Genomic DNA, 24,507 nt, shown 5'->3' with positions numbered 1-24,507 from the left:
CAATCAGTCCATCAAGTGCTGGGTGACATAGAGCTTGTAATGATCTACTAAATGATCTGAATGATCTACTAAAATCTGTATCCAGGCCTCCACAAAGGCAGAGAGCCATCCCCTTATCTTCAGGGGGAATTATCTGGACCTGGCATCATTGTGCTATTGTGAAGATTGAAGTGGGACAAAAACTGGAGACTTGGCTCCACCTGAGACTTCTATCTGGATCCCTAGAAGGATCTTTGAAAGGCAGCTCTGGCTGATAACTACAGAAGAGTCTAAAGCCATGAAAATCAGACTACCTGGGGCCTCTAGTGGTTCGTGGTCTGGAAGAAATTTCAGTTGATGATCTGCCACACTGGTAATGAGATTGTCCAGTTCTTCTTGGAACAACATTTGAGCCTTGAAAGGGAGGTCTGCTAAGGGTAGACTTGGAGGTGGAACCTCAAGCTCATTGCCTGATTCAGAGCATTCTGTAGCTGAGATCAAAGAAGCGGAAACATTGCTTATGACTTCAATGATGTTGTAGAGCATTAGCTACATAATCCACACTATCCAATAGGAGCTGAGACAAATTAGGTCCTCTACCAGCTCAGGACTTAGGACCCTCACCTGGAGTACTGCGTCCAGCATTTGTCGCCGTACATGAAGAAGGATATGGTACTATTCGAAAGGGTCCAAAGAGCGACTAAGATGGTTAAGGGGTTGGAGGAGCTGCTGTACAGCAAAAGATTAGAGAAACTGGGCCTCTTCTCCATCGAACAGAGGAGATTGAGAGGGGACATGATCAAAACATTCAAGGTACTGAAGGGAATAGACTTAGCAGATAAGGGCAGGTTGTTCACCCTCTACAATAGGGAGAACGAGAGGGCACTCTCTAAAGTTGAAAGGGGATAGATTCCGTACGAATGTAAGGAAGTTCTTCTTCACCCAGAGAGTGGTAGAAAACTGGAACGCTCTGTCATAAGGGAAAACACCCTCCAGGGATTCAAGACAAAGTTAGACAAGTTCCTGCTGAACCAAAACGTACGCAGGTAGGGCTAGTCTCAGTTAGGGCACTGGTCTTTGACCAAAGGGCCGCTGCGTGAGCGGACTGCTGGGCATGATGGACCACTGGTCTGACCCAGCAGCGGCAATTCTTATGTTTTTATGACAGGCGTGTAGCACAAAGGGAGCTGCTGCAGATGTTTTGATTCACAAGGTCAGTGCTGCAAAATACATTTAACGGATCACAGTCACTTTATCAGACTAGATACACTTGAATACCACGCCTCCCACACTTGTCAGGGATATGCACTTGATAACCTGTGCCATCATATTCAGCAGAATCATTGTCACAGCTACTGTAAAAGACTCTTCAGGAGCATGCCAATGCTCAGAGACCAATGCCATTATACCAGGAAAACACATAAGACTAGGTTCTTAGTCCACTCACTATAGAGCAGGGAGAATATGGATCCTGCTGTGAGACTAAATTAACTCCTGCAAAGAATCCATAATTACATCCAACAGAGCTGAAGGTCTGAACAGTCGGCTGTCCGTGCACATGCACCTGCCAGCGACCCTGGAGCTTCCACAGGAAGGACTTACTCCATGACTGTAAATACATTTCATCCTCTGAGATTCCATCAGAAAGGCCCACCAGAACCTGGCCAGCCTCTAAACTTGAGGTAAACTTGACTCACAGGCCTCCTGATGCACTGCCAGACTCTCCATATGGAATACAGCCATCCTGAAAGGTTTTCCACACCAGATTAAAAATTCCAGACAAAATCTGGTATTAGGCAGCTTGGAGTCTCCTTTAGATGACTCTAGCTTCTATCTCTGGGTTCCATGTCCTCCACCTCCCCTGTGTTTAGGGCGACCACCATTCTAGGACTCTTAAAGAAAATTAGCGCCAATCAACTGACAGCTTGTTTCTTGACCTCAAAGAGCAAAGGGGAGGCTAAGCCAATTGCTCCCCCTTCATGTGCTACACAGCAAATGGCATAAGGATGCTCTTTGGCATCCATCCAGCTCAAACCTAGCATGAATTAGGAGTAAAGGAGCCTGATGAAACCATCTCTACCAGTTCTGAGGCAAAATGAAGGGATTTGGAGTTTCGGGGTTACTAAAATACAGGCAGGAGGGATCCCATGCCCTCCTGCCCCAACACGGCCCCCCCGAACACTCCCCCACCCAGTACCTGAAGAACGTTGGCCGGATGGACGAGTCCCAAGCCTGTCCGTCCGGCAGGCCTGCCATCCTCAGAATGGCGGGCATTAGGGCCTGATAGGCCCAGTTGCCTTAGGCACCTCCTGCAGGCGGGGCCTTAGGCACATGGGCTGGGTTGGGCCCATGTACCTAAGGCCCCACCCACAGGAGGGGCCTAAGGCAACTCGGCCTATTCTGGTTGGCCCAGGCGCCTCGGGACCCCACCTGTAGGCGGGGCTTGAGGCGCCTGGGCTGGCTGGACGGCCATCTGTCCGGCCAACGTTCTTCAGGTACGGGGGTGGGGGTGGGGTCGGCAGGGGAGTGTTCAGGGGGGAGTTGATCCGGGGTGCGGGAGCTGCGTCAGGGAAGGAAGGCCTGGAATCCCTCCTGCCCATATTTTAGTGGGGGTGAGGGTAGGGGGGGTTGCCGGGACAGAAGGGCTTGGGCTCCCTCCTGCCCCGATCATGTTGAGGAGGGTGGGGGGTTGTTCGTGCAGGAGGGCTTGGGCTCCCTCCTACCCCGATCGTGTCGGGGAGGGTGGGGTTTGTTCGAGGTGGGCTTGGCTCCCTCCTGCCCAATCCAATTGGAGGGGGGGTGGATTCTGTAACCGGTGTTCTTTTTGACAGACACCGGTTAAAGAATCCAGCTTTTAGGCAAAGGACTGGCTCTTGTGTTGGGCGTTTGGGACTTAGGCTTTTTTCTGGTTGATTATATGTTGTTAGTGTAGACGTAGTGGTGGTCTGGGTGTTTAAACAGCTAAACATATAGGCAGGCCATTATCAAAAAAACCTCCTTTTGGACTTTTTTTTGAGAATGGACATTTTCCCTGCTTCTACTTTCAGCGTTTAGGGCCTAGGCCAAAAGGGGACTTAGACGTTTTTGTTTTTTTATTATGCCCCTCCACACTTCTAGCCTGCTATCACTGGCTATATTGCTATATATGATGTTTATATCCGGTATAGAAATTAATGTACTTCCCAATATATATATCACCTGGATCAAATGGTAGTTTCAGTTCAATATATGTTTTTTTAAGGACACCTCAGCCCCACCACTCCACCGCTGTAATGATTTGCTACTGTGGGAAAGACCAAATAAAACTTAATGAAACCGAACAACGATATATTTTTATGCTTGATACTGTAGAGCCACGGGGATTAAATAGTGAAGTGGAATGGGGGACATTGATAGGTTGAATTTCGGGCTGATGTCATCACAGGGGGCAGGACTATGTTGTGATTGGACAGGATATTTAAATGGTGCCGAGGGCCGCCGCCGCCATACTTTCACAGAACTAAATAGTAGTCGGATGACAGTGGCAGCCCCGGTGAGTTTTTTTGAAATGTTCATTTAAGATAGAAATAAATATTTTAAGTTAGGTGGGGAGAAGCTAGGACAAACACATAAGTAATAGCTTTCTTCCTTTATCTCTTAGGGAGACCCTTGAGACAGCACTGTTTTAGTGTGAAACATGTCGGGTCTGACTCCCAGGTTTGGCTGAGATAAGTAAATATTTATATTTTTATAAAATTGAAGATACATATTATAAAAGTTTTTGGAAAAAATGTTTTGAGCACTTTTTGAAACACGTTATAAAACCAAATAAAATGGACAGCCAATGATGAGGCACCACATAATTCTTCCCGCAATAGCAAATCATTACAGCGGTGAAGTGGTGGGGCTGAGGTGTCCTTAAAAAAAACATATATTGAACTGAAACTACCATTTGATCTAGGTGATATATATATTGGGAAGTACATTAATTTCTATACCGGATATAAACATCATATATAGCAATATAGCCAGTGATAGCAGGCTTTGAGTGGAATTTATGATGGCTCAGAAGGATGTCCAATTTGAAGGATACACAGAAGAGCATCTTAAGAAAATTTTGTTAACACCAGCTCTTTTAGATGATGAAGTCACATCACCTGTGGAGACCTCTTGGCTCGAATTAGAGAACACAATGAAGAGGGCAATAAGGGCTGAGCTGCATAGCAGCACACTTGTACAGTATTTAAAGAAGGCAATGATTCCCAGGGGATTACGGAACCTAAGATGATTTCTACGGATAAGTCCTTTTCTGACCGCTGGACAGCAATCTTAAACAAATGTTCCAGAGATGTAATGATTCTCCTGGTGGAAACGACAGAAGTGACTGAAAGGGAATTATGTGTTAGAGCGAATGAAATGGAGAACGAGTTACAACAGAGACAAGATATTAACGATTTTGATCTCAAACTCCAAGAGCTGAAGACTTCCATGAAGAAATTCAGGGAAGAGATTAAACTTAATAAAATCAAGAAATGGAAAAGAGATGAACGTGATTACCTAAATGACCGGGTGTACTCTTGGCAGCGAAAGAATTTCTCTGTTCCATTGAAAAAGAAAGTAGTATTTGACAGCACTTCGGGGGATTCAGATGCCACCAGTGAATCCTCCATGGAGACCACTAATGAAAAACCAGGGGAGTTTACCAACACAGAAGACCGTGGAAGGGGACGGACACGGCAGCAATGAGGAAAAGGCGTCATACAACAAATAACATCGAAAACCCGAACGGGGGACAATCGACAGTAATGAATTTATCATCTATTCGGCTGAATCCCCATCAATTGGAGATTTTAGACAAAGGTCTAGGGTTTATGATGACACATTTCCCAGATTTCTTTAAATTGCATATTGCGCTTCATACATTCATTAGAAAAATGCAATTGAAAGTTTTTTTTCTATACTGATATGAAATCTGAGATCATTATACCAGCTGAGGAAGATCAAGAAGATCAGATGCTGGCAAATAAAAATTCTATTGAAGTGTGTAAAGTAAAATCTTTTTGGACCCCTCCGGGCCCGATGGACCCCCTTATTTTCACTTTCCGCGAGTTGGTCACTCAAGGACTTAAAGATCTGCAAAGCCATTGGGAGAATAGGGGCCCCTATAATACAACTAGGTTACAACAGGGGGGCTTTAAAGAACTTTTAGAGAATGAAAATATTATCATAACGAAAGCGGATAAAGGGGGTGCCATAGTCATTCTCAATAGAACGGACTATGACAGGGAAGCGCAACGTCAATTGGAAGATAGACAAGCCTATACTCCTTTGGTGGGGGACCCCACTACATCGTTGGGGGGAGAAATCCTACAATTTTTGAATATTCATTTAACAGAAGGTACGATCACACAGAGGGAGTATTCATTCCTGTTTGAGAAAAACCCTAGGATTCCACGGATCTCATTTGTTCCTAAAATCCATAAAACTACAATAAATCCCCCGGGATGCCCTATTGTCAACACACGTCACTCCATTTTAGAACCTTTGTCAAAAGTGGTAGATTATTTTTTGAGAGATCAGGTCCCGAAGATAAGTTCTTACATCAGAGACTCATCTCATTTCATTAGTAATCTCACCCAGACACATTTGGACATGACAAATAAATGGATGGTGACTTTAGATGTCACCTCACTCTATACGAAAATCCCCCAGGATGAAGCATTACTGATTATACGGGAGACTTTACATAATAGAAGCCCCTCACACCGTATGTCCACGGAGTTTCTGATGCAATTGGCATATTGGGTTATTAAAAAGAATTATTTTCAATTTCATCAGCAATTTTTCCAACAGGTACAGGGGGTGGCAATGGGGGCTACGTTAGCACCCTCGGCGGCCTCTCTTTACATGGCAAAATTTGAAGACAAATGGGTATATGATTCGATTTGGCAGCCATATGTTTGTTTCTGGGGCCGCTTCCTGGATGATATTTTTATTATCTGGGAGGGGACTAGGCAGGAACTTGATACCTTTGTACAATATCTTAACTCGGTGGACCCTAACATAGGTTTCACTATGACATGCAATCAAAATAGTATTGAATTTTTGGATATTTTAATTAAAGTACAGGAAGGACAAATTTTTACTTCCCTGTACAGAAAACCAGTCACGCGCAACACCATCTTACATTTTGATAGTTTTCATCCGCTAAAATTGCGGTTCAATTTGCCGATAGGACAATTCCTAAGGATCCGGAGGGTTTGTTCTTCTGTGGACGAGTACAAAATACAAGCTCAAAAACTGGCAGATAGACTAAGGGAGAGGGGATACCCGGAAAAATCAATTAAACAAGGATATGTGAGGGGAAGTTATGCCCAACGGGAACTCCTCCTTACAGAATCAAAAAGCTCCCAACAATTAGACAAAGATCTTCTTACATGCATTCTCCCTTTCTCCAAGGCTACCAAGATGATGGAGGGTTTATTGAGAAAGTATTGGTACATTGTTCAAGCTCACAAACCGCTGGAAAATTTCCCCATGATAGCATATTCACGGGGTATTACATTGGGCCAACGATGTAATTTTCAGAGATATGGAGTTAGGACGAGAGAGAGAGGGGGGTGCCATAATGCCTGCGGTAAATTCCAGTGGTGTCCCTTTACTATTCAAGGGGACACGTGGAAAGTCCCAGGGAGACAGACAATACTTAGGGCAAGATTTGATACAGATTGCAATTCACAAGATGTGATTTATGCAATAGTTTGCCCGTGCGATCTGGTTTACATTGGTCGCACTAATAGGAAAATCAAGGTGAGATTGACAGAGCATAAGTCGCCCATAAGTAATGAGATAGCGCAGGCTCCATTGGTCGATCACTGGTGCAAACACAAACACACCATTGGTAATTTGAGATGGCGTGTCATAGATGTTGTTACGGGGATGGAGGGTGGGAAAGACCAAATAAAACTTAATGAAACCGAACAACAATATATTTTTATGCTTGATACTGTAGAGCCACGGGGATTAAATAGTGAAGTGGAATGGGGGACATTGATAGGTTGAATTTCGGGCTGATGTCATCACAGGGGGCAGGACTATGTTGTGATTGGACAGGATATTTAAATGGTGCCGAGGGCCGCCGCCGCCATCTTTCACAGAACTAAATAGGAGTCGGATGACAGTGGCAGCCCCGGTGAGTTTTTTTGAAATGTTCATTTAAGATAGAAATAAATATTTTAAGTTAGGTGGGGAGAAGCTAGGACAAACACATAAGTAATAGCTTTCTTCCTTTATCTCTTAGGGAGACCCTTGAGACAGCACTGTTTTAGTGCGAAATATGTCGGGTCTGACTCCCAGGTTTGGCTGAGATAAGTAAATATTTATATTTTTATAAAATTGAAGATATATATTATAAAAGTTTTTGGAAAAAATGTTTTGAGCACTTTTTGAAACACGTTATAAAACCAAATAAAATGGACAGCCAATGATGAGGCACCACATAATTCTTCCTGCAGTAGCAAATCATTACAGCGGTGGAGTGGTGGGGCTGAGGTGTCCTTAAAAAAACATATATTGAACTAAAACTACCGGCCTCCACACTTCTAGGCATTTAAACTATAAGGATGTCTGCGGAAGAAGTACTTAACTTAAGAAAGGAAAAGGAAAATGATTGAGATTTGTACACCACCTTTTTGTAGTTTTACAACCACACTCAAAGAGGTTTACATACAGGTACTTCTAGCATGTTCCCTACCTGCCAGGTGAGGTCACAGTCTATCAAATGTACCTGGGGCAGTGGAGGATTAAGTGATTTGCCCATGGTCACAAGGAGCAGCACAGGGTTTGAACCCACAACCTCAGGGTGCTGAGGCTGTAGATCCAAGCACTACACCACATAAGCAATGGCATACTGGGAGAGATCAAATGTTCACCAAGCCCTGTATCCTATTTCTGTCAGTGGCCAAACCACATCATAAGTACCTGGCAAAACAGTAAAATAGATTTTATGTTACTTATTGCAGGAAAATGCAGTAGATTTTCCCAAGTAAACTTAATAATGGCTTATGAACTTTTAAGAACATGTATAAATGTGGGTTTTTTTTAACCTTGTTAAGCTAACTGCTTTTACATTTTCCAGCAATGAATTCCAGAGTTTAATTATATGTTGAGATTTCTTCACTCAAAAAATAGTTGCTGAAAAACTCTATTTTCAGTAAGCTTGGAGAAGCAGCAAAGATTAGAGATAGGTCAGTAAATAGATACTAATGGTTATTCTTCGATAGAGGGAGACCTTTTGGCCAGGCCTGTGTTTGTAGTCACTGAAATCAATGTATATTTTTGTTAAAGATCTAGGAATGGCCTGGAACTTGTTAATTTGGCAGCTCTCCAGCTCTAATCATCATTCCATTTGGAGCAATGCTTGCTTTAGTCAGTATTACCATGGTACATAAATGGTCTACATATATGGTTGCTCTTTGGAAGGGCCTTACCGTGCATCCAGGAATCGGGAGCGTAGAATCATTACGGCTTCACATGTACTCTGTTTCAGTTGCATCTGGATAGAACTGAATTTACGGTGAATAATTCCCACCATGCGCTCAATCTCTTTGGGTGAGATAGGTCGTGTCCGGCTCTGCTCACGCAATAGATTCATCACGTGTGTGGTAAACTCATTGCATGCCTGCAAGAAATATCAGCAGGGTTCAAATGGAAACAAAGGTTCAAATAAAGTTTACACCCCTTCCTCCAAAAGTATAACTATAATGAACAATACTGAGCATTCAAAGAGATTTTGTCTTTCAAGATTATAGCAGGATAAAAGTGAGATGATACTGTATTTTCTCTGATGCAACAGTGCTAATTATTTTGATTAACCCACCTTTTATAGAAAAAGTTTACAACAAGGCTGCATAGAATAATAAAAATAACTAAAGGTATATAAGATGAGACTAAATACAGAAGTCATAGTATATGGGTTATTGCGCCTCTGAGACTTGCAAGATCTGAGAAGTTGAAAACTATGCCGTCGGTAGTTTCACTATCAGCAGGGCATCCCAAGGCAGACAGGTTTCAGCGGAGATATCAGACTAACGATGTACCACCTATTTGGGAGCAGCAGATGGGCCGTGTTGGAGACGAAGGATCGCGTTTGGCGACAACAGTGTCAATGTTAAATTTATATGTACTGCACAGAAGAAAGGCCCAGCAATCTACTTCTGCATTCTATCATGAAAACTTGATGATGTTCATCAAGTCGCTAGGACTCAAACACGAGTCAATGGCACCTAATAAAATAGAGAAGGAAATTGATAAAAGTGGCTGGTGCAGTGCTCAGAAATTCCTTACCTAACTATATAAAGCTATATAAACTTAGGGCTCCTTTTATTAAGCTATGGTATGCAGTAGTGCACGCTTACTGCAGGGTGCGCTGAGGTATTCTGCATTAAAAATCCAAAGTGTACGAACAAAGTCTCTTTGAGGGAGCATATCTGGAGGACAGAGAGTGGGCATGACAGTGTGAATCAGTTAGTGCAGCAGAGGCCGACCAAAACAGTTTCTTCACATTTTGTCTGAAACCGAAACTAACCACTTTTGGCCAAAACCAAAAACTAAAGTTTGTTTGTGTGAATATGAACCAATGAGACCCTCTGGGTATTGTCAGAGATTATAGTCAGCAGCCCTCTGCTAAACCCACCGAAGATTCCCAGAACTGTAAGCACAGTAGACAACTTGGAGAGCTATTTTAACAAATATTTCTCAACGAGTCTGGCATGTTTTTTAGGTTCCCAGGTCAATGCAGAAGTAGTTAAATGTCAGCTGAGACAGGACCTTTGTGAGAATATGTAAAAATACCACAATTAACAGCTTTTTGTACAAATAAGAGAAAGTAGCATTGAAATATTTCCTGTTATGCATTTAAAGGACAAACATGATATAGAATCTTACTAAAATAGAGTAAAGAAGTCCAGACACTGGTCTACACTGTGGGCTTTATATGAGCCTGATGCAGAATCCAGAATTTTTTTTTTTAAAGCACTGATGTTACTGAATGAAAAGACTATTGTATCTACTCAAATATAAGCCGACCCGAATAAAAATTGAGGTAAGCTTTATCTCCCAAAAAGGAGGAAAAAAGGTTGACTCAAATATAAACCGGTTATCATGCAATTTAACAATTGCCTTTAATTTTTGATTTGCTCTCGTTTAAACTTCATTTCACTGTAATATCATTTGCTCACTAACACTGTAATCTTGACCAGTACTTACTTATGCTTGAAAATCAAGAAGTCTATGGAGAGGCATGTGAGGTAAGTTCCAGGGAAGAGAAGCAGACAGAACCCATTAGTTTCCCTGGAGCAGGAAACTCTAATTCTTAGCCTCTGGGAGTTGATATGGACAGAAGACTGCCTAGGTAGAAGATCTTGCAGAATATTCCTGAAGTATATGAATTTGGTATGTATCCAGAAGGGACTTGAGATGGAATTACCGTATTTTCTTGCATAAAACGCGCGCGTTATACGTGGTTTTTATGTACCGCGCATACCCTCGCACGTTATACGCGTGAGCGCGTTGTACAAAATTTTTTTTACATAGTTCCCCCCCCCGACGTCCGATTCACCCCCCACAGGACCGCTCGCACCCCCACCCCGAAGAACCGCTCGCACGCACTCCCACCCGCACCCCCACAGCCTCCCGACCCCCCCATCATGTAGAAGCTCCTACCAGTGTCCTGCTGCTTCCTCTTGGCGGTCCCGACACCCAACACGATCGGGGCAAGAGGGAGCTCAAGCCCTCTTGCCCCAGCCAACCGTGGCACCCCTGACACGTTCGGGGCAAGAGGGAGCTCAAGCCCTCTTGCCCCCCCGACACGATCGGGGCAAAAGGGAGCCCAAGCCCTCTTGCCCCGCCGACTCCCCAACTCACCGACAATATCGGGCCAGGAGGGAGCCCAAGTCCTCCTGGCCCTGGCGACCCCCCCCCCGCTAGTTGTTCGGGCCAGGAGGGAGCCCAAACCCTCCTGGCCACGGCGACCCCCTACCCCCACCCCGCACTACATTACGAGCAGGAGGGATCCCAGGCCCTCCTGCCCTTGACACAAACCCCCCTCCCCCCAACGACCGCCCCCCCAAGAACCTCCGACAGCCCCCCCCAGCCGACCCGCGATCCCCCTGGCCGACCCCCACGATACCCCCACCCCCCTTCCCCGTACCTTTGTGTAGTTGGCCGGACAGACGGGAGTCAAACTCGCCTGTCCGGCAGGCAGCCAACGACGGAATGAGGCCGGATTGGCCCATCCGTCCCAAAGCTCTGCCTACTGGTGGGGCCTAAGGCGCCTGGGACAATCAGAATAGGCCCAGGAGCCTTAGGTCCCACCTGGGGGCGGGGCCTGAGGCACATGGGCCCAACCCGACCATGTGCCCAAGGCCCCGCCCCCAGGAGGGACCTAAGGCTCCCGGGCCTATTCTGATTGGCCCAGGCGCCTTAGGCCCCACCAGTAGGCGGAGCTTTGGGACGGATGGGCCACTTTGGGACAGATGGGCCAATCCGGCCTCATTCCGTCGTTGGCTGCCTGCCGGACAGACGGGTTTGGCTCCCGTCTGTCCGGCCACTACACAAAGGTACGGGGAAGGGGGGTGGGGGTGTCGTGGGGGTTGGCCAGGGGGGTTGCGGGTTGGCTGGGGGGCGGTCGGAGGTTCTTGGGGGGGCGGTTGTTGGGAGGGGGGTTTGCGTCGAGGGCAGGAGGGCCTGGGATCCCTCCTGCTCGTAATGTAGTGCGGGGTGGGGGTAGGGGGTCGCGTGGCCAGGAGGGTTTGGGCTCCCTCCTGGCCCGAACAACTAGCGGGGGGGGTCGCCAGGGCCAGGAGGACTTGGCCTCCCTCCTGGCCCGATATTGTCGGGGAGTTGGGGAGTCGGTGGGGCAAGAGGGCTTGAGCTCCCTTTTGCCCCGATCGTGTCGGGGGGGCAAGAGGGCTTGAGCTCCCTCTTGCCCCGATCGTGTCGGGTGTGCCGCGGTTGGCTGGGGCAAGAGGGCTTGAGCTCCCTCTTGCCCCGATCGTGTCGGGGAGTCGGGGGGGCAAGAGGGCTTGAGCTCCCTCTTGCCCCGATCGTGTCGGGGGGGCCGCGGTTGGCTGGGGCAAGAGGGCTTGAACTCCCTCTTACCCCGATCGTGTCGGGGGTGCTGCGGTTGGCTGGGGCAAGAGGGCTTGAGCTCCCTCTTGCCTCGATCGTGTCGGGGAGTCGGGACTGCCAAGAAGAAGCAGCAGGACACCGGTAGGAGCTTCTACATGATGGGGGGGGGAGTCGGGAGCCAGTGGGGGTGTGAGCGGTCCTTCAGGGTGGGGGTGCGGGTGGGAGTGCGTGCGAGCGGTCCTTCGGGGTGCGGGTGCGTGCGAGCGGTCCTTCGCGGTGGGGGTTCAAGCGGTCCTGCGGGGGGGTGAATCGGACGTCGGGGGGGGGGCATCAGGCTTTCAGGGTGGGGACAGGACTTCAAGGGGGAGAGGAGAGTCGGGGCGGGCGAAAGGAGAGTCAGGGTGGCCAGAGGAGAGTCGGGCAGCGACGGGAGAGTCGGGCAGCATGCGCAGTATACGGGTGTGCGCGGTATATAAAAATTTATTTACATATATTTGTGTTTTTCGCGCGCTATACCCGTGTGCGCGTTTTACACGGGTGCGCGTTATCTACGTGAAAATACGGTAGTTGTCATTGTGTTTGGGCCTGGTTAGAAGCCAGCCCCATGAAGAGTATTTCCCTTTGCTTGCAAATCATGTGTGTATGACTGCTGTGATGGTTCCAAGCCACACTCTCAATTATGTTACCACATGCACATAGAAAGCTATTCACACACTCTGGTAGACACAGCTTTATATGCACTGAAATATGACTATGGAAGGGGCATTCCAGGGCTGGGGCTCACTATGTACCTACTCTAGACCTATAGGCACAGATATAGGGGCCTGTTCTTCTAATGGATGTGTATGATGTTCAAATGTCAGGTAAAAAGAAGCACATTATACTGTACATCAGCTCAATAACACCAAAAAGACACTAATGAGCACAAATAATTTACCCATAGTATGAGAAGATGCTGATTTAATAATAGCATGCCCTGCACCTGAGGGGTGCTGATTTACTAAAAGAACTGCACTAATAACATTGAAAAAGTGTTGTTATAATGATTCTGTTATTACTGTCATATTCTGCATCTATGAATAGATGAAACTTTAAGATGTCTCATGATCCTGCTGTATGATTATCTAGATAAGGAGCTATCAGAGGTTACAGAACTACCCGGACTGATCAGCTCCAGTTGTCTGTTATCAACTAGTCAATGCTGCAGAGTAGGCTGGCATCATTATACACCTTATTCTGTTAGAGACAAAACACAGGCAGTAGTGATTCCATCTTGAAAGTAGACTATCCTACTTGTTAAACTGGGTTCTCCCAAAGCAGAAAATCCCTACAAATGTCCAAGAAAAGAATCCAAATCAACTCAGTGGGATATTTTCGGCTGTATTTCACAGTGTAATCTGAGTTTCTGGTACCTTTCTATACATTTTCCAGCTTAAATTACACTAAGCAATACCATTTTTGCTCCTGGGTAGTAAGTGTGGTTTCCTAATTCCTCATGCCTAGAAAGTATAGAAAATGTCTGTTATTTCCAAAAACTTTTGCTTTTGTGACCAGGATAGTCAAATTTAGCAATTTACCTATTTAAAACATGAAAACACCATCCATTTAGTTTTTGGCCTTGTGATTGCCCAGGAAGCCATGAACCACTGCAAAAGAGTCGTTCCAAGCTTCTTTCCTTGCTCTCCAGGATCTTTATCTGTGGCCTGACAAAGACACCTTTGTCTCAGACAGATTAGGGAAGCCGTCTTTAAGGTATCTGAAGGCTGCTAACCCCTTATCCAGAGCTCTGACAAATTGTTTCATTAGGCCCAATTTGATGTGCAGCGGTGGCATCAGCACCTTCCAGGGATCCACCAGTAGTTCCCATTTGAGATTATTTCTCCTCAAAGAGAACTCAGTCTGCTGTGGACAGTCCTGCCTTTGGTAGGGCGCCTTTGTGTCCCTGCTGTCCCAAAGGCAGAGATAGCAGGGACACTTGGTAAAATTGTCTTGGAGACCCATTAGGAATACCACCATTTTGAAGTCTCCAATAACCTCCTAGCCATACTCATCATACCTCAAGGCACCTAGTAAGGTCTTGATACTGTTGTAATCCTCTTTGAAGTGCACTGAGTGAGCCAATGGAAAGGATGGGTACCTGTTCCCATTATGGAGCAGCACAGCTTTGATGCTCCTGGATGAGCTGTCAATGAAGAGATACCACTCTCTCGGGTTACAGGCGATTCCAATTGCTTCAAACAAACTGGTCACATTGGGCTAGATTCACTAACCTGCCTGATCGGAACCGATCCGGGCAGGTTCGATGGATTCGTCAACCTCTAATATGCAGATGGGGGCAATTGGAGGAACACCCCCATCTGCTGGCATGGATCACTTGTGTACGATCTGTATGATCTGTAGATGGTCTGCACATACGTCTAAGACCCGTCTGAGCTGAGACTTTATTTTTTTTTAATTTTTAATTTTTTTAGCCCAGCAAGCCCATGGTTTTAACCTGCTTTAAACCGGTGGGTTAAAACCACAGTCTAGCAGTGTGGGGAAGGGCAGGAGAGATTCAGGGCGGCAGGCAGGAGAGATCCAGGGACAAGCAGGGTGGTGATTCAGGAGAGAACAGGCAGGAGAGATCCAGGGACAAGCAGGGCGGCAATTCAGGAGAGAACAGGCAGGAGAGATCGGGGAAGATCAGGGCGGCGGTTCGGGGCAGAGCAAGCAGGAGAGATTGGGGAACAGCAAAGCGGCGATTTGGGGAAGAGCAGGGTGGTGATTTGGGGAAGAGCAGGCAGGAGAGATCAGGGAAGAGCATCGTGGCGGCAGGCAGGAGAGATTCAGGGCAGCAGAGAGCAGGGTGTGCAAGAGCAGGGTAGAGAGCAGGGCTTCAATGGAGCTGGAGAGTTGGAAAGACGTTTGCGACTGGTCCCCAGCAGTTGCTTCTTGGGTTGATTGGCCAGCCCATCGGCCAGCCCAGTCGGTTTTAAAAATTTGTTGGTGAATCGCGTCCCTATCTACTTTGCATGCACGGATTGGAAGCAGATCGCAGGAGAGGTTAGTGAATCGGGCCAGAGGGAAATCTGGTTGCAAGGGGGTCACAAACCGATTGGTACACGATCACTTTGCTTTGTGAATCTAGCCCATTGTGGCAGAAGCAGAGCCCATCTTGATGTGTGAAGAAGGTGGAAATAACTTGGTGACGCTTCCTCTGATCTGTGACTTGCACACTTTCATCCAACAAGTTCCACTGCTTAAGCCTAGACATCAAAAGCTCTGCACTGGACTTGGTGAGACCAAGATCTCTGATCAAGTCGTTGAGGTCTTTACTTTATAGTTTGGATAGTATGCGTTTCTCTCATCAGCTGCACCACTGATATTGTAAACTGGATCTACAATGTCTCCCTTACTCTCTTCTGAAGACAACTGCTTCCTATAGATCATCAAATTTCCTATAAAATAATGTTACTGACACATAAGACCATAACTTCCAGCCAACCGGATTAATCCCCCATACTCCCCATCGTACACTATGTTCATCTAATCAAAACCTGCTATCCATCCCCTCTTTAAGAAACATTAACACTATGCGCACTAATATCTTTTCTGTTACGGCCCTACCACCTGGAACTCAGCACCAAATTATATAAGAGAAATTTCACTTGATAAATTTAAAAGTAACTTGAAGGCCTTTCTTTTTAATGACGCATTCGGAGTACAATAGTCCTTCTAAGGACGGTAATGGAAACCTGTTCCTTGCCATCCTTGTGACACCAGCCAGATCAGCGCCGGACTCCCCCTTAAGAGAAGGGAGCCGGGCGCGAAGGAAGCCACAGCAGCCGCGTGGCAGAAGGAAAAAGCAGCGGCTTCTAGGCAGGGAGCCGGGAGAGGAACAGAGCGGCGGTGAGGAACGGGTAGCGGCGAGAGTTAGCTCCGCCCACCCGCGTCACCAGCCGCGACACCAGCCAGATCAGCGCCGGACTCCCCCTTAAGAGAAGGGAGCCGGGCGCGAAGGAAGCCACAGCAGCCGCGTGGCAGAAGGAAGAAGCAGCGGCTTCTAGGCAGGGAGCCGGGAGAGGAACAGAGCGGCGGTGAGGAGCGGGTAGCGGCGAGAGTTAGCTCCGCCCACCCGCGTCACCAGCCGCGACACCAGCCAGATCAGCGCCCGGACTCCCCCTTAAGAGGGGGGGTGCCAACGGCGCGCGGCCGTTCTGCGCGCAGCGAAGGCGAGAGGCAAAGGCGCTCGCCTTAGCGAGAGCGCCTTTGCGAAGGAGCCTTGGAAGGAGCCCAGGCAGCCCAGCAGCGAATCCTAAACTTCTAACTAAAAAAAAAACAAAAAACGAAAAAAAAACCCACCTTTTTCTTCTGTTCCCATTCTTCTCTTCTTTCTCTATTCTTTCAGCTAGCTGCACCCGAGCTAACTCACACTCAGCTAACACTTTCAGATACCCTCAGCTCTTAACTTCTTATTCCCTCAGACACCCAAATCTTTCATAATCTCGCACTAGCTCTCAGTAGGATTTTTCTAACTCTCTTTTCTTTTTCTAATTTATTGACAGGCAGACCTAATTCACAACTTGGAAATGGCAGGGAGGACTAGAAGCGCCAAGGCTACAATCAAATCCAGCATTCCAGCCACCATGGGGACCCTGGAGGAGATCACGGACGGCGTACGAAGGGAGGAGGACTCAGGACGGTGGACAGAGGTCTCCGTGCAGACCGAATCCACCCCCGACACTACACCACAGTCTCCACGCAGAGGAGGCTGCTCAGCTGGATGGAGCCCTCATGCAGGAACTGTGGAGCCTCAGGGAGGAGGTGGTTCGCCTAAGAAGCATCCGAGAGGATGAAGCCTACATCGACGGAGTCGTTCAGGAGTTGTCCCAAATTACAGAGCAGACCCACGACAAGTCCATTCTCGAGACACCCAAATCATCAGCTTTGAAGCCAACATTTGGGATACAGGAAATGGCTGGCAGCATTGACACCTGGCAATTGGTGACCTCTTCCACAGGTAAACATAGAAGATCCCCCCCCCCTTTTTCAATCTCTTCATCCTCTTCTTTTTCTTCCCAACAGGCCAACCCTACATCAACCCCTCAACTCGTCCTGAAGAATAGATTCCAGATTCTTCAGGAAGAAGCTGCCGACAAGGTACAGGAGCAGGCTCAGCATGAAGAACAGGAGCAGGCCCAACACGCAACCCCATCTGCTGACTGACTTCCCCCTCCACAACGGAAGAAGCGCAGAGTTATAGTCATTGGGGACTCCATGCTGAGGGGCACCGAGGGACCAATCTGCAGACCGGATGCACACTCAAGAGAGGTTTGCTGTCTGCCTGGAGCCAAAATACGGGACGTCACCACCAGCCTGGGGAAACTACTTACACCTCATGACCATTTTCCTATGCTTCTTATCCATATAGGTACGAATGACACTGCCAGGAACACCCCAGAGACCATCACCAGAGACTTCGGAGCCTTGGGTGAGAGGCTGAAGCAGACAAGTGCGAAGGTAGTCTTCTCATCAATCCTCCCAGTTAGAGGCAAGGGAAGAGCCAGAGAGGAATGCATCCTGAGAACGAACGAATGGCTACAAGGATGGTGTCGGGATATGAACTTCGGATTCCTGGATCATAGAGAGGCGCTGCAGGGACTACAGGGACCAGAAGGACTCCATTTGACCAGCAGAGGTAAGAACATCTTCGGACACCGACTAGCCCGTCTGCTTCGCAGGGCTTTAAACTAGGTAAGTTGGGGGAGGGGACCTACTCATATACTGGTGTGGAAAGGAACTATCCTGATGGGACGAGTAGACACTCTGTTTCCGAGGTAAGGACCCAATTTGCAAACATTTCTCTAGGAGCCACACAGACTCAGTCAGGAATAGCCTTACAGGGACTTAGCAAACACAAACACAAAGTGTGGAGGGCCATCTATGTTAATGCACACAGTTTAGGCAATAAAATTCTAGAACTGGAAACTGAAATAAGGGATGCCATCCTGGAAGTGGTGGCAATATCCGAGACTTGGTTCACGGACGCACATGGGTGGGATATGGCTATACCGGGATACAATCTACTTCGTCAGGACAGAGAGGGCAGGTTAGGTGGAGGGGTAGCACTATACATTAAAGAGGACATCAAAACCACCAGGATCACTGATGTCAAGTATACCGGGGAGTCCCTCTGGGTAAACCTGGCAAGAGGTGGCAAAAAATGCCTGTATCTTGGTGTGGTATACAGACCTCTAAGACAATTGGAAGACATGGACGCAGAATTAATTGAAGACATAGAGAATATAACTCTACGGGGCGACACTGTACTGCTAGGGGACTTCAACATGCCTGAACACTGGAACACATTTTCAGCAACAACCAGCAGCAGTAGGAGGCTTTTGACCTCAATAAAAGGAGTACATCTCAGACAGATGGTAACGGAGCCCACTAGGGCCCAGGCAATCCTAGACCTGGTACTCACCAACGGGGAAAGTGTCTCAGAGGTCTCGGTAGGAGATACGCTAGCCTCCAGTGACCATAACATGGTATGGTTCAACCTTGGGAAAGGATCCCCTAAATCAATTACAAAAACAAAGGTGCTCAAATTCCGGGGCACCGACTTCGCACGCATGGGAGATTTCGTTCATCAGACGCTGCAAGACCAAACAGAGACCGGCAATGTGGAAACTTTGTGGTCGTACCTGAAATCATCCATACACGAAGCAACTAATCGCTACATAAAATCGGTAGATAAACGGCAAAGAAACAACTAACCCCAATGGTTCACTGAAGAGATCTCGCAACTCATTAAGGAGAAGAAAAAAGCATTTCTTTCCTACAAACGTACGCAGAGAAGAGAAACTAAAGTAGAATATAAGACCAGATCTGCAGCGGTCAAAACAGCAGTTAGGGAGGCCAAACTTCGAGTGGAAGAAACTCTGGCAAAAAACATTAAAAAGGGGACAAATCCTTCTTTAGGTATATCAGTGATAGGAAAAGGAACACAGACGGTATAGTACGCCTTAGACAACCAGATGGAAACTACGCGGTGGCGGATTCAGAAAAAGCAGAACTACTAAATGAATATTTCTGCTCAGTCTTTTTGAAACCTGGGGTTTTTTGAACCATCACAATTGACAAATTTCGTGGCTATGTCTCGCCTGAATGTTAACAATCTTTGAGCCCTATATTTAGGATATTGTGACCCTATCTCAGTGCTATAGTTTTCAGTTTCTTTTATAATTTTCTTTTTAGATAATTTCGCCAATTTTCTATAATTCTTGGATCCTAATTGTGGACTTGAGCATAAATAGTATATTTGTTTAATTTAAGATTTATATTGCTTTGTATTTGATATCTATCCTATTCTTGCTTTCTGTACAAGTGTAATACTTGAAATTTAAGTTGAAAATAATAAATAAATTAATTAAAAAAAAAAGGGGGACAAATTCTTCTTTAGGTATATCAGTGATAGGAAAAGGAACACAGACGGTATAGTATGCCTTAGACAACCAGACGGAAACTACGCAGTGGCGGATTCAGAAAAAGCAGAACTACTAAATGAATATTTCTGCTCAGTCTTCACCTGCGAAGCACCGGGACACGGACCACAGTTGATGATAAAACAAGACGTGGATGACCCGTTTCAGAATTTTGAGTTCACACCTGGGGATGTCTACAACGAACTGGCAAGGCTAAAGGTAAACAAGGCCATGGGACTGGACAATTTACACCCAAGAGTGCTCAGAGAATTGAGAGATGTTCTGGCGGAACTGTTGGCAGTGCTCTTCAATCTCTCACTAAGTACGGGGAAAGTTCCGTTGGACTGGAAAACAGCCAACATCGTTCCTTTACATAAAAAGGGTTGCAAGGCTGAGGCTGCGAACTATAGACCGGTAAGCCTCACCTCAATAGTGTGTAAACTCATGGAAACACTAATTAAGTATAAATTAGATACGATCCTGAACGAGGAAGATCTCCGGGATCCCAGCCAACATGGATTCACCAAGGGTAGGTCATGCCAGTCCAATCTAATCAGCTTCTTTGACTGGGTAACAAGAAGACTGGACTCAGGAGAGTCCTTGGACGTCGTGTACCTGGACTTCAGCAAAGCGTTTGACAGCGTCCCACACCGCAGGCTGCTGAACAAGATGAAATCGATGGGATTAGGAGAGACTCTAACTGCATGGGTTAAAGATTGGCTTAGTGGCAGACTTCAGAGGGTGGTGGTTAACGGTACCCTCTCTAAAATGTCGGAGGTGACTAGCGGAGTGCCACAGGGTTCAGTCCTGGGCCCACTCCTCTTCAACATATTCATTGGGGATCTGACTCAAGGGCTTCAGGGCAAGGTAACCTTATTCGCTGATGACTCCAAACTATGCAATATAGTAAACGGCTATAATCTACAGGATGCTATGGAGAAAGACCTGCGTACTTTAGAAAGTTGGTCCTTGATCTGGCAGCTGGGCTTCAACGCCAAGAAATGTAAGGTCATGCATCTCGGTAACGGAAATCCTTGCAGAACTTACACCCTGAATGGAGAAACTTTAACCAGGACTACGGCAGAACGAGACTTAGGAGTAATCATCAGTGCTGACATGAAAGCAGTCACTCAAGTGGAGAAGGCTTCATCTAAAGCACGGCAGATGATAGGTTGTATCAAGAGAAGCTTCGTCAACAGGAAACCTGAAGTCATGATGCCATTGTACAGAGCCATGGTGAGACCTCATCTGGAATACTGTGTGCAGTTCTGGAGGCCACATTACCGTAAGGATTTGCTCAGAATTGAATCGGTTCAGCGGATGGCCACCAGGATGGTCTCGGGGCTAAAGGATCTCCCGTACGAAGAAAGACTGAGCAAATTGCATCTCTACACTCTCAAAGAGCGTAGGGAGAGGGGAGACATGATTGAGACATTTAAGTACATCACGGGACGGGTCGAGGTGGAAGATGATATCTTTCTTCTCAAGGGACCCTCAACCACAAGAGGACATCCGCTCAAGCTCAGGGGAGGGAAGTTTCGTGGAGACGCCAGGAAGTACTTCTTCACGGAGAGAGTGATTGAGCAATGGAACAAGCTTCCAGTGCAGGTGGTCGAGGCACGCAGCATCCCAGACTTCAAGAACAAATGGGATACCTATGTGGGATCCCTACGAGGTCATGCCAAGGGATAGGGTCACTAGGACTTGAATGAGCGGGTCAGTAGAGTGACAGTATAATTACAATTATACTTCAGGGGGTCAGTAGACTTAAGAGGATGGGTAAATAGTGTGGGGAGACTTGATGGGCTATAGCCCTTTTCTGCCGTCATCTTTCTATGTTTCTATGTTTCTAAGTACCTGACTATTTATTTTTTCGTTCCCATCCCTTTTGTTTTGATCCTTCTCCCTCTCTTTGTCTTTATTTAAAATGTATTTCTGCCCTTTTCCATCTTGTATCGGTATGTTAATGTTTGTCAGTGCTTTTTGATTGTTTGTAATATTAATTGTAATTTGTTTTTAACTTGTCCTTTTTATTCTTTGTTCTCATATTATGTAAAACCGCTTTGAATTTTGATAATAAGGTATATCAAATTTTTAAATAAACCTGAAAGCTGAAACCTCTCTCTCTCTGAGGGAGTGGCTATAGAGTATGACGGCAGAAAAGGGCCGGTGGCCCAACAAGTCTGCCCACTCAAGAACCCTCCCTCAGCAAATTTGTCTCTCCCATGAGTCCGTTTTTTAAGCATGACTCTGTAGCAACCCCACTTGTTTGTCCCAACGTCTCTTGAAGTCGACTACGTTACTGGTCTCGATCACCTGGCGTGGAAGACCATTCCATCGATCAATCACCCTTTCAGTGAAGAAATATTTCCTGGTGTCCTCATGAAATCTTTCCCCTTTATGTTTTAGCGGATGCCCTCTTGTCGCTGTGGGACCCTTAAGAAAAACATTTCCTCCTCCACTTCAATGCGGCCCGTGATGTATTTAAATATTTCTATCATGTCCCCCCTTTCTCTGCGCTCCTCGAGAGAATATAGGCGCTGTCTGGTCAGACGTTCCTCATAAGGGAGATCCCTAAGTCCCGAGACCATCCTAGTGGCCATTCTCTAGATCAACTCCAGTCTCTTCACATCTTTCTGATAATGCGGCCTCCAGAACTGGACACAGTACTCCAGGTGAGATCTTACCATTGTGACAGGGAAGCCTCTGTCCCAGTGAAAAGAATGTCTAAACCTCCCCAGCATGCATCAATGGGCTCTGGAAAACCTGGCCTGGAGCAGGAACAGCTGACTCATCCAGGAGGGAAGGTGCAGAGGGGAAGGGTGTAGCACAGCCCAGTAGCCAGGTGGGGTGGGCACTGAAAGCTAATTATCTCCCTTATCAGTCCTTTCCTTAAAGCCAGAAACATAAAACCAACCCAGGAGGGGGTGGAGTCAGCACTCGTGGTGTGCAGGACAGATTGCTTCAAATAGGAAGCAGGGAGAGCAAGAGGGGGAGCTCAGCTGGCTCTAATCAAGAGAGTTCAGCTACACGCCGAGACTCCAGAGTTCCAGTTCCCCAACCCAGGACGTTTTCAAGAGGTGAACCCAGCAAAGGAGGAAGTGTAAACTCTGGGAGGTACAGGGCACTGCCTAGCCAATCTTGGGAGGGAGACCCGGGGGTTTGCCCTCAGAGAGAGAACGTTCTGAAGGAGAAGGCAGGCAGGCAAAGCGGGGAATGGGGGGAACAGCCTGAAGTTAATGGGTGGAGAAACAGCCGTGGCTACAGGACTAATGACTGGGAAATGAGTAGCCTCCTTGATGAGAGGGAATCCGAAGAGGACATGAATATAGGAGGGAATGAAATATGAAAGGTCCTTCCTGTCTTATGGGAAATCCAGTCCTGGTGGTTTGAAAACCCTGAGCTAGTACAAGGCTGTGGACAGAGCAGAAGCAGCTCTGCCTAATTAAGAGAAAGTATTTTTTTGAAGTCCGTTTGCCAAGCTTTCATGAAAACCAAAGCATGAAAGAAAAGTTATGAGTTTTTCTCCTTTTGGATGGAAGCAATAAATGAGAAACCAGAGGGCCAGCACAAGGGGTGCCCGGCTGTATGTGAGAAGGAACAGTGGCTGGGAAATGCCAGCCATTCCCCAGGAGGGAAACTTTGGGTCAGAAAAACTAAGGACACATTTGAATTCTTGTTTTGAATATGCCTTTTTTCTGTTTGCAAGAACTGTTTGGGTGCTGATCCTAAAGCCCAGGGCAGGTTGCCTAGACTTGAGCAAGTGTGATTGCATTAGTGAACCTTGAGAACTAATTACCAGTTTGAACCATTTTTTTTTCTTTTCCTGAAAGTACCAATAAACCTGAGTGCAGTTTTCTTGGAAATCCATTTTCCTGGTTTTTCTTTCTACCAGCCATATAAAAGGCGCTACATTAAATCTACCTGTGGTCCGAGCCAGGCTTCCCACCTACTCAGGAACTGGCCCGGCCACAGGAAGTTGGTGGTGCGTGGTGGGATTATAGCGTCGCCCACAGGCTGGTGAAGGAACTGCAGCAAAAAAGCGTGGGGGGAAAAAAAAGAGAATTGTGAAGATTTTTTTTTTCTCTCTCTCTCTGGTTTGGGATTTGGAACTGAGCCCAAGAGGCTGAATTGTGTGCCTTTGGAAAAGGGGGGAACTGTTGCCTAAGTACTGTGTTCAAAAGCAGGCAAACCCCAGTAGTTGAACCCAGAGCTTGAGACAATTGAGGGTTTTTTTCTGTGGAAATTCTGAGTGGTGGAGTACAAAGATTCGGCTAACTTGACTTTTAATTAGTCAGTTTTCATTTGGATTACAAAAGCCAAGCCGGAAACAAGGTGACCATTTGGAAGGTGTGGTTCCGGAGCGGCATAAGGAGCAGCAGTGAGGTGCCCAGCGGAGCAGACTGCTGAGTGAGAGAGTGGAACTGGACATGTGAGCCAAGATCCAGAGGTCCTGATAGGAGGAGTGGCTGGGGAGGCCCTAATATCCCAACGCTGAGACACATCAGTCCCCAAGGTAATAGTGCTTAGGGGGTAGCTGGTGTGGATTGCAGGGTAAGGGGACCAGAGAGCTCTGGACGAGGGCGGAGGGGAAAATCCCTAAAGCTTAAAGAGCCGCACTTGGGTTTCCTTTTCTCTGCTGTTTATTTTCCAGGATGGAGGCGTCGAAGTTCCCGACGGGGCTGGTGTCGTAGATGCATAAGCTCCAGCAGAGTTTTCAGGACATGCTGCAGACCCAGGCAGACCTGTGGAAGGCAGACCATCAAGCCCAGCAGACCAGACATACAGAGTTGCTGCAGCAGATGGGGGCACAGATCCTGGCCATCAACAACTTAGCCCAGAGATCCGCAGTGCCCGTGGCCGGCGGTGCAGGACCAGTCGTCGGGTCGGTAGGAGCTCCTTTTGGGGAGCACATTAGACTAAACAAGTTAGCTGCGGATGATGACATCCAAGACTT

At 47.0% G+C, this 24,507-nt stretch overlaps 1 protein-coding gene across 7 annotated transcripts in view; it reads right to left on the bottom strand.

The window, feature by feature from the left end:
- Positions 1-24,507, bottom strand: part of PBX1 (PBX homeobox 1) — a 1,291,292-nt gene that overhangs the window by 462,984 nt on the left and 803,801 nt on the right. For all 7 annotated transcript variants that reach the window (XM_033960105.1, XM_033960106.1, XM_033960107.1 and 4 more), the window contains exon 4: positions 8,448-8,638. In XM_033960105.1, coding sequence (XP_033815996.1) covers positions 8,448-8,638 — 191 coding nt within the window. The remainder of the gene's footprint in view (positions 1-8,447; positions 8,639-24,507) is intronic.

This window comes from Geotrypetes seraphini, chromosome 10 (genome assembly GCF_902459505.1).
Source record: "Geotrypetes seraphini chromosome 10, aGeoSer1.1, whole genome shotgun sequence".
Classification (NCBI taxonomy): domain Eukaryota; kingdom Metazoa; phylum Chordata; class Amphibia; order Gymnophiona; family Dermophiidae; genus Geotrypetes; species Geotrypetes seraphini.
Note: the sequence above shows the minus strand (reverse complement) of the source record. Positions and strands in the feature narration are given on the sequence as shown.